Source organism: Phyllobates terribilis, unplaced genomic scaffold (assembly GCF_046119375.1).
Source record: "Phyllobates terribilis strain yellow unplaced genomic scaffold, ASM4611937v1 Scaffold_11__3_contigs__length_659146591, whole genome shotgun sequence".
Lineage (NCBI taxonomy): Eukaryota > Metazoa > Chordata > Amphibia > Anura > Dendrobatidae > Phyllobates > Phyllobates terribilis.
The window spans coordinates 199,455,964-199,467,521 of NW_027362771.1; the positions used below are offsets into that span (position 1 = coordinate 199,455,964).

General features: G+C 41.5%; 1 protein-coding gene across 1 annotated transcript in view; it reads left to right on the forward strand.

Annotated features, from left to right (window-relative positions):
* Nucleotides 1-11,293, forward strand: part of PPP1R3A (protein phosphatase 1 regulatory subunit 3A) — a 203,910-nt gene extending 192,617 nt beyond the window's left edge. Inside the window, exon 4 of the mRNA XM_073651950.1 lies at nucleotides 6,142-11,293. Within this exon, the coding sequence (XP_073508051.1) occupies nucleotides 6,142-8,289 (2,148 nt within the window). The 3' untranslated portion in view covers nucleotides 8,290-11,293. The remainder of the gene's footprint in view (nucleotides 1-6,141) is intronic.
* Nucleotides 11,294-11,558: the final 265 nt, after the last annotated feature.

Genomic DNA, 11,558 nt, shown 5'->3' on the forward strand with positions numbered 1-11,558 from the left:
CTCGTTGCTCGGGTCGAGCACCCGAGTATCACGGCGAGCTCGGCCCGAGCTTCGAGCACCCGAGCATTTTAGTGCTCGCTCAACACTACTCGCTACTGCTCGGTGCTCGCCCGAGCATCTCACTGCTCGAGATGCTCGGCGCTCGCCGAGTATTTCCGGGGTTGCTCGGCGGGAGCTCGGGTCCCCTCCCTGCATGTTTGGCGCTCTTTAGAGCGCCAATCAACATGCAGGGATTGCCTGCCACTCACTGTAATGCCATAACCATGCTGGTTGTGGCATTACAGTGATTGGCTGGCCGCACAGCGTCATCAGGTCTATATCAGACCTGGCGCCGCCATGTTCGTCACAGTCACTCCGGAATCCGACAGTGTAGGGAGAGGTGCTGCTGCGTCAGGGAGAGATTTGCTTGTGTATTGTGTTTCTGATGCTGCGGTACCAAAATATGTGTATTTTTTTTGTTATTTTTTTTTTTCTTTCATAAAAATATTTATTTATTGGTACAATCTATTTTTTATTATTAATTTTATTATTTAGTGATTTTTAAAGCATATTTTTACAATTGTGTTTTACTTTTTTTAATCTTTTTTACTTAGTCTCAGTATGTGACTTTCACTTTCACAGCTCTGATCGCAGTTATAAAGCATACTAGATGGTGGCCCGATTCTAACGCATCGGGTATTCTAGAATATGTATGCGGCTGACCGGGCACGACTAATCAGCGAAGCAGTGTTTAAATGGATTGTGCACTACTTTAAATTAACCCCCCAATGTATCCCCCCGGGGCCCCTAATGAATTTTGTAATTACGTCATGTTGTCAATACTGCTTGTGACAACATCGCTGACCACGCGGCAAGTGTGAAGGGAGGACCGGGGAGCGAGGCCGCCGATCGGGGTACTTCTGCTGTGAGCAGCCGGGAGATGACCGGCTAGCACCGGTCATCTCCCGGCTGTGTCGCCGCTGATCTCCCGACGGTGGCCTGCGTGTTTCAAATCCGCTGCCAATTCGCGGCCGGGCTGCGCCAGTTGCTGATTGGTCGTGGCCGGCTGGCCGCGACCAATCAGAGAAGCAGTGCTTTAAATTTCGCGCCAATATCGCTGATTGGTCGCGGCCGGGCGGGTGCGACCAATCAGTGAAGCTTGTTTCAAAGTCGGACTGCGCTCGTTGCTGATTGGTGGCGGCCGCCGGCCGCGACCAATCAGGACAGCAGTGTTTTAAATTTTGCGCCAATATCGCTGATTGGTCGCAGCCGGCGGCTGCGACCAATCAGCGAACCGTGTTAGTGAGGACCAGGGAGCGGCGCTGCCTGTGCACTTACTTCCCGGCTGTATCGCCGCTGACCTCCATGCGGCTACCGTCGGGAGATCAGCGGCTAGGGCCGCTGATCTCCCGACGGCAAGTGTGAAGGGAGGACCAGGGAGCGGCGCCGCCTAGGCCGCCAGTCGGGGTACTTCTGCTGCGAGCAGCCAGGAGATGACCGGCTAGCGCCGGTCATCTCCCAGCTGCATCGCCGCTGACCTCCGTGTGGCAGATGAGCCGCTAACGGCTGCCATCTTGTTCTGAAATCCCACGTCGCTGATTGGCCACGTCCGGACCAATCAGCGACGCGGGATTTCCTGGATGGACAGACAGACAGGATAAGCCGATTATATAGTAGATAAGGCAGGAGTGTTGTTATGCTTTATAGCTGTCAGTGCTGCGCTGATACACAAATTTGTTAGACCATGCTCTGCACATGATCTAATTAGCTTGCTAACCCTGGTGACCTGGATGTCGTCATGATGACATCATGTCACCATGGCAATGATGGGCCCCTCACGATGATGTCGGCGATGTGCATATTGGAGGGCAGAGGGATCAGTGGGATGATTAGTCTTTGGTACCCCCCCCACACATACACACAATTAATGAGCATATCACTACTTCAGTTATTAAAGAGATATTTGTAGTTTGAAGAAATCAATAAAATTGGCTTGTTAGGAGGGGTACAATTGTAGCACTACACACATAGTGGCAGTTTGGGGGACCTGGTGAAGCTTCAGGTTCATTTTAAAGAAAAGTGAGAACTGGAAAGACACAAAGCACAAAAATAGGGTCTTATCTGGGTAACAATATTGAGAGAAAAACTTGATAGCTCTCACCTGGTCGGGTTGTGTGCACACAACCACTAATAACGCTTAGGCTGCTGCAGACCCACGAGGGGATGAAAATGCGGGTAATGGAGAAACACTGGTTTATCTGCTGCAGCTCTACCAGTTTTCTGAATGCTGAGCTCTGTAAAACTCCACCCACAATACTGATTGGCAGCTGTCTGCCTGTGTATAGTGTACACAGAAAGCTGCCAATCAGTGGTGGGGGCGGGGTTATACAAAGCTCATGAATATGCTTGACTACCTGGCAGCAGATTTACTAGTCCTCTAGTGATAATTAGAGATGAGCGTTGTTCGACTCGAACTGTTCGCCAATCTCAAATTCAAGCTGTTTTGGGCGGTGTTCGAGTCGTTCGACGAACGCGAACGATTTGCAAAAAATTCGGCTGTTTCAGGTTATGTTCGATAACTGTTCGTGCACCAAAAGCGTGTCCTGCATGTCTGGCGCTATTTAGAGAACCAATCATGCAGGGATTGTCTGCCACTCACTGTAATGCCACAGCCATGGTGGTTGTGGCATTACAGTGGTTGCCCAAATCGATGGGAACAGTGCTCACAGTGAAACATGAAAAGCCGGCAATTCAGCAGCGGCATACACCGGTACCCGACAATTTAGAACCGAAAGAATAGAGTATCACACATAGATTAGATAGATAGAAACATGTCAGTCACATATATAATAAGTACAGTGACAGTGTTGGTTACTGTACTTGTCATTTAGTGTTAAAGGATTTATTAAAAAAAATATTAGTGTTTTCATGCACCGTCTCTTTAAAAAGCCGGCCAGCAATTCAGCATCAGTACCCGACAATTTATAACAGAAAGAATAGAGCATCACACATAGATTAGATAGATAGAAACATGTCAGTCACATATATAAGAAGTACAGTGATAGTGTTGATTACTGTACTTGTCATTTAGTGTTAAAATAAAGGATTTATTAAAAAAAAAATTGGCGTGGGGCTCCCCGTAATTTTAGTCTCTAGCGGAGGTTAAGCAGACGGCTGGGGCAGATCTTTGAAGCCTGGGAAGGGGGTAATACCCACGGAGCTTCCCAGGCTACTAATATCAGCCCCCAGCTGAATACCCAGCCTTTACTAGCTATTAAAATGGGGGACCCCAAAAAAAATGACGTGGGGTCCCCCCTATTTTAATAGCTAGCAAAGGCTAGGCAGATAGCTGGGAGCTGATATTAATAGCCCAGGAAGGGTGCCATGAATATTGGCCCCCTCCCAGGCTAGAAACACCAGCCGTCAGCTGCCCCAGAAATGGCGCATCCACAAGATGCGCCAATTCTGGCACTTAGCCTCGCTCTTCCTACTGCCCTGTAGCGGTGGCAGTGGGGTAATAGGGCTGGGGTTGATGTCAGCTTATAATGCCAGCTGACATCAAGCTCAGGTTAGTAATGGAGAGGCGTCTATAAGACACCCCCATTACTAACCCCATAGTCAAAGTTAAAAATAAAACACAAACACCCAGAATAAAGTCCTTTAATTGAAATAAAGACACAAATCTTTATTGTTCTAAATTAAACCATACTTACCATCACGCCCATTCCAGCTGAAGCCAACGATCTCCTGCAATAAAAGTAAAATAATAAAGCAACATCATCCTTACCTTTCCATGGTTCCCACGACAGCTTCAGCTCTGCTACATTCACATGACAGGCTGGACCGCAGCTGAACGCTGCCATCCAGCTTGCCATGCCGCAGACACTGAGAAGCGCAGGCATGCTTGCGCTTCTCAGTGTCTGGCTGTGACGGCATAAAGATGAGCCGAGGTCATGTCCAATGAACTCAGCTCACCTCATGCACGGGGGTGTCTTATAGACGCCTCTCCATTACTAACCTGGGCTTGATGTCAGCTGGCATTATAAGCTGACATCAACCCCAGCCCTATTACCCCACTGCCACCGCTACAGGGCAATGAGAAGAGCGAGGCTAAGTGGCAGAATTGGCGCATCCTATGGAGGCGCCATTTCTGGGGCAGCTGACGGCTAGTATTTCTAGCCTGGGAGGGGGCCAATGTTCATGGCACCCTTCCTGGGCTATTAATATCAGCCCCCAGCTGTCTGCCTAGCCTTTGCTAGCTATTAAAATAGGGGGGACGCCACGTCATTTTTTTGGGGGTCCCCCATTTTAATAGCTAGTAATGGCTAGGTATTCAGCTGTGGGCTGATATTAGTAGCCTGGGAAGCTCCGTGGGTATTACCCCCTTCCCAGGCTTCAAACATCTGCCCCAGCCGTCTGCTTAACCTCCGCTAGAGGCTAAAATTACGGGGAACCCCACGCCAATTTTTTTTTTAATAAATCCTTTATTTTAACACTAAATGACAAGTACAGTAATCAACACTATCACTGTATTTCTTATATATGTGACTGACATGTTTCTATCTATCTAATCTATGTGTGATGCTCTATTCTTTCTGTTATAGATTGTCGGGTACCGATGCTGAATTGCGGGCTGGCTTTTTTAAAGAGACGGTGCATGAAAACACTAATATTTTTTTTAATAAATCCTTTAACACTAAATGACAAGTACAGTAACCAACACTGTCACTGTACTTCTTATATATGTGACTGACATGTTTCTATCTATCTAATCTATGTGTGATGCTCTATTCCTTCTTGTCTACATTGTCGGGTACCGGTGTATGCCGCTGCTGAATTGCCGGCCGGCTTTTTTAAAGAGAGTGTCTTCTGAGCAGTTTGTCAGCTTTTGGACACCTTTGAAGGTGGTTTCTATGTGTTTTTGTTTGCCTGCCATTGGTTTTAACAGTGTTCGACGGTGTTCGACGGTGTTCCACGAACAGTTCCATGAACATCCCGGTGTTCGACTAACCGAACCCGAACACAACGGTGTTGGCTCAACACTAGTGATAATCTCCTGCTGATAATACAGTGATTTTGTCAAAACTATACTAAGCAGCCCAGTAAGTGACCATCTCTGGAATCATGGTCTCTGTCTCTACATGATGCTGCTCTCAGATTAGGTATCAAATATCTTGTGACCGATTCTCTTTAAATCTGATGAATTTTGAAAGCTCATGTTAGAAAGGTTGTATGATTCTGAAGTAAAAATTGAATAAAAAGTGAGAGAGCTTACGAAACGAAATGTATTCAGTCTCTGCTCACCCAGGCTGATTGACAGCTGCAGCATGATCTGAAAATTATGAGATTTTAACAGCAGCAGGGAGGAGGGAGGCGCTACCAATTACGAGTTTGAGTTTAATCTTCAAAAAAGATTACATATATTTTTTCTGACATATATTTTCAAAACAAGTACATCAGCCTCATCAAGTCTAAGAGTTTTATAGATGTAACAATGTATGCAGTTTGTATTGGGACCTGCTTCAATATACAAACAAAACAAGTATAAGCTCAAGTATGAGTTATTGGAAATCTTTTTTTGTAAAAAAAATGAACTTAATAATTAAACAATACGACGATTAGGACTTTTTTTTAATGTTTTCGGAAAATAAGTATATATGCATGAAGGTTTAGATTAAGACATATTTTAATACTGCTACAGTCTATATTGAATTAAGCCAAGTGCATTCAATTCCCTCAGCTATCAAGCCCAGGCAAATGCAGCCCTTACTCGCATGAGCTGCAAAACTTCTCCTACACGCACCATGGGCAACATTCAGAGTGGCTAGGATATAATGACAGGTATGAATCTAGGTGATTTATTCCTTATGAAGATTTACTGATAAATATTAACTGGCTTGTTATACATAGGTCAATGAAGAACGATGAATGTGTACTACCCTCACATAACCGTTCGTTGCATCCTAAAAGATAAAATGTGTCTAACTGCTTGATTGTTACCCTACTTTTAAAATTACAGGAGCATGGTTGCATCTGTTTAGAAATTCAGATTATCCCATATCTCTTCAACATGATTTTGTTTGTTTCTATAAGTGAATTTTTATAATGAACAATATTTACTGATCCTTTTAATTTTATGTTTTGTGTTTTTTTAAATCCCAGCTAAGTCAGCGACTGATGAATGCCAGAATTACTTCTTCTGAAGAAAAATACAGTCCTGGGTTTTCAGAAAACTCCATTTTAACAGCTGATCAACAACTGGATGAAGAAATTCCATATCTGAAGAATACTTATACTGGCATATCAGACTATAATTCACAACAGCCAAAAGAATGTGATCATAGTGAGGAATATCTTCCAACCACTGAGGTCACCGCATCTAAGGAGATGGAAGACTTCATCTCTTTGTTAAGCAGCGATCATCATTCTGGACATTACAAAGAGCTCACAAGAACACAGGAAGATTTGGATGAAAGTGAAAAAACAGAATTATATTTACATGGCTCAGTGTTAATTGAACAGGAAAAAATCTCACCAGTAACTTTAGATGAGATATTAAACCAGGAACCATGTCAATGGTCATCAACTGTAGAGGAAAGTAAGGACTCCATAAGTGACAGCTGTCTAAAAATATCAGAAGCTCCATTTGTTATACAAGCTGACTCCACACAGTTAACAGAGATAGCAGAAGTTTTGGATGATAATGCCAATCCAAATTATAGCCACAGTATAGTTACTTTACCATACTTTTCAACTCAAGACACAAAGGGAATAAAAGATGAGCAAAGTGAGAAAAGTAAAAGCGAAACAATTGAGAATGACACTCTCCTGCCAGCAACAGCCGAACATACAGAGCAAGAGCATCCCATGTTATTTTCACAGCATGAAGAATTCCAAAATCTTTTCTATAATTGTAAATCTTCTGCTAGCAATGTCATTGAAAAGGAAAATACAGAACCAACTGAAAAGATTTGTGGGTTTACATCTTCAGGTGATGCTTACTTGTTCAGAGATGACCAGGTGAGGTTCAAAGGACAAGAGGAAGCAACTGAAAATACAAACCTTACTATTTCCCCTTGCCAAGATACAAAAAGTGTAGAAAATATCACTGAACCCAACAAACAATACATTACTACTGCAGAGGAAAATGATTCAGATGTTATTAAACCTGCTACATTGGACAAACAGTATTATAGTACAACCCAAGAAAGTCACTGTGTTAAAGTAGATAAGCAAATACAGGTTTTTGATGACAAAGATGACAAAGATAAAGCTGTACATGCAGGTTATGATTCCGAAAAAGAATCATCAGTGCTTGACTGCTCACCATCAATAGCTTGTGCTGCAGATGAAAATGTGACCCAAAGCACATTTCATGAATGGAATGCAATGCTTGGAACTCTTCCAAGTGAGCAGACACAGGGACACAAGGTCATCATTGCTAAGATAACAGAAGAGAAAGGTCAAAGTCAAACAAGTGCTCAAGATAGACAGGGTAGCAAAGGCTCCTATATGGATATTGGTGAAAATGTAAGAGCACAACAGGGGTCTGATGAGAAATCAGAAGAAACAGTATCAGAGAAGAACATTGAGGTCAACAGTGATAACATTGTATCTATTGATACACAGGGGGTTGAAAGTTTAACAGAGGAGAGTACATTAAAAAAATGTAATATTTCTAATTTACCTACAGAAAGTATACATTATGGGGGTGCTACATATATTTCCAGAGGAAAAAATGAATTAGAGCATTATGAAATCAGGTCAGATGGCTTAGTTGGAGACTTTGTGGTAGATAATGATTTTCCGAGTGCAAAGTCAAGCAATTCTTTTACAGCACTGAGGCAAGTTCTAGATGTAATTACAGAGGAGGATGTTGCAATTGAAAAGGAGACTGTAGATTTCACTAATGTTGCACAACTGGTTTTTACAGAAGACATAGCAAACATAGATGTGCGGGATAAAATGGAGGAGGGATATGTGGGGCCATCTATTTTCATCAGTGAACATGAGGATGAAGAGCATAGTCAATGTCTAGAAGCAGAACAACAGAGTGAGCTACAGGATATAGAGTATTATCAGCATGATCACACATGTCCTGACCAGCAGATTCTGTCTGGCGCAATGGCCACAGAGCCCATAAATATGGGTCACGTAAGCTCTAAAGTCTTCTGTTTTATAATGTTTGTGGTGTTTGCTGGTCTTATGTACCATTTTGATTTTCTAGTATGTTTTGCCCTCTACCTTTTCTCATTATACTGGCTATACTGGGAGGGAGGCAGAAATAAAAATCATGTTCGAAAAGAGTAACAAGGTTGCTCCAAAGCAAAGGAACATCAAGTTAAGCACTAGGTGGATAATAGCGGAGGTACATACTTATCCATCTTTCTTAATTGTTACTTGAGTTAGGACCACATGATAGTGATATATGGATAAGTACTTACATCTGCAAAAATCTGAGATGTTTATTAACAGATATATTTCATTTTCATTATATGTATATATATATAAACTACCGTTCAAAAGTTTGGGGTCACCCAGAAAATTTTGTGTTTTCCATGAAAACTCATACTTTTATTTATCAAATGAGTTGCAAAATGATTAGAAAATATAGTCCAGACATTGACAAGGTTAGAAATAATGATTTTTATTAGAAAGAATAATTTTCTCCTTCAAATTTTGCTTTCGTCAAAGAATGCTCCCTTTGCAGCAATTACAGCATTGCAGACCTTTGGCATTCTAGCTGTTAATTTGCTGAGGTAATCTTGAGAAATTTCACCCCATGTTTCCTGAAGCCCCTCCCACAAGTTGGATTGGCTTGATGGGCACTTTTTGCGTACCATACGGTCAAGCTGCTCCCACAACAGCTCAATGGGGTTGAGATCTGGTGACTGCGATGGCCACTCCATTACAGATAGAATACCAGCTTCCCGCTTCTTCCCTAAATAGTTCATGCATAATTTGGAGGTGTGCTTTGGGTCATTGTCCTGTTGTAGGATGAAATTGGCTTCAATCAAGCGCTGTCCTCAGGGTATGGCATAGCGTTGCAAAATGGAGTGATAGCCTTCCTTATTCAAAATCCCATTTACATTGTACAAATCTCCCACTTTACCAGCACCAAAGCAACCCCAGACCATCACATTGACAGATGGCATCAGGCACTCTTCCGGCATCTTTTCAGTTGTTCTGCATCTCACAATTGTTCTTCTGTGTGATCCAAACACCTCAAACTTTGATTTGTCTGTCCATAAAACTGTTTTCCAATCTTCCTCTGTCCAATGTCTGTGTTCTTTGGCCCATATTAATATTTTCCTTTTATTAGCCAGTCTCGGATATGGGTTTTTCTTTGCCACTTTGCCCTGAAGGCCAGCATTCCAAAGTCGCCTCTTCACTGTAGACTTTGACACGTTTTGCTTGTACTATTTAATGAAGCTGCCAGTTGAAGAGCTGTGAGGCATAGATTTCTCAAACTAGAGACTCTAATGTACTTGTCTTGTTGCTCAGTTGTGCAGCGGGGCCTCCCACTTCTCTTTCTACTCTGGTTAGAGCCTGTTTGTGCTCTCCTCCGAAGGGAGTAGTACACACCATTGTAGGAAATCTTCAGTTTCTTGGCAACTTCTCGCATGGCATAGCCTTCATTTCTAAGAACAAGAATAGACTGTAGAGTTTCACATGAAAGTTCTCTTTTTCTGGCCATTTTGAGAGTTTCATAGAACAAACAAATGTAATGCTTCAGATTCTTAACTAGCTCAAAGGAAGGTCAATTTTATAGCTTCTTAAATCAGCAAAACCGTTTTCAGCTGAGCTAACATACTTGTGCAAGGGTTTTCTAGGGTTTTCTAAACATCCATTAGCCTTCTTACACAGTTAGCAAACACAATGTACCATTAAAAGACTGGAGTGTTGGTTGTTGGAAATGGGCCTCTATACACCTATGTAGATATTGCAATAAAAACAAGACGTTTGCAGCTATAATAGTCATTTACCACATTATCAATGTATAGCGTGTATTTCTGATTCATTTAATGTTATCTTCATTGAAAAAAAATGTGCTTTTCTTTCAAAAATAATGAAATTTCTAAATGACCCCAAACTTTTGAATGGTAGTGTATGTATATATATATATATATATATATATATATATATACATATATATATATATGTATATATATATATATTTAGTGAATCTGAACCTAGTCAGCAAGCCACACGTGCAAATTTTACTGAGTTTCAAAATATAGTTCATAGAAGAGAAGAGCTGTTGGTCATAGCAACCAGTCAGATTACTGCTAAACATTTAACAGTTTTTGTCTTATTATTATGGCAAGAATTATGATTAAGTTCTCTGCAAAACTTAAAGTAGATCAACATCATCTCAATGGTCTGGACCTAGTGATCACATTGTTAATTTATTCAAATCTAAAGTTCGAAATGGAATTCTGTTGAGTCACTGCATTGCTTTTCTTTTGAGCTAGAGAAATCACTCTATAGTATCAATGTCTAACAATATAATCTTTTACATAAAAACAAGTTGAGTACATGCAGAACATGGTTGAGAAAACACTTTTTTGGCAGATAAGAGTAACTTTTGTACTGAGTGCCTTGCTTTGTAATTGATATTACCAGTATATTTTCTTCTGTGAGAGAATGATTTATGTCATGCTTGCTGTTTCTACTTTTAATATACACCACGTGGGATAAATGTTTTGTTTGTAGTTAAATGGGTTGTCTGAACATCTATAATCACAATAATGGTGAGTTACTATAAAGCAATGGTTCCAATCTTCTATAGGTCATGGGTCACTTTCAAATACAACAGATTATGTTTAGGCACCCTGAGTATCAAAGGGAAAATATTGTAATTTATATCACTGAGTGATATGCTTTTTACCTTAATGGTTTTTGCCAATGATTATGTTTTTCACACTAAAGTCACCGCCCCAGTATCAGTATTTGGTCCGTATTCGGTTAGTATTTTTTCTCAGGAGTGGGAGCCAAAACCAGGAGTGGGTGATAAATGCAGAATTGGTGCACTTGTTTCTATTATACCTTTTCTCTGCGTGTTCCTCACCTGGTTTTGGCTCCCACTCCTGAGGAAAAATACTGACCGAATACCAACCAAATACTGATAGTGGGGCCATGGCCTAACATTAAGTTCTGGTAATACTGTGCCCTTTCTGATGCCACTAACGCACAATACTAAATAAAGCTGCCAACAGTTAGGGAGCAACATGCAGGCATCCTAAGAGACATACAGTACAGACAAAAAGTTTGGACACACCTTCTCATTTAAAGATTTTCTGGATTTTCATAACTATGAAAATTGGACATTCACACTGAAGGCATCAAAACTATGAATTAACACATGTGGAATTATATACTTAACAAAAAAGTGTGAAACAACTGAAAATATGTTTTATATTCTAGGTTCTTCAAAGTAGCCACCTTTTGCTTTGATGACTGCTTTGCACACTCTTGGCATTCTCTTGATGAGCTTCAAGAGGTAGTCACCGGAAATGGTTTCCACTTCACAGGTGTGCCCTGTCAGGTTTAACAAGTGGGATTTCTTGCCTTATAAA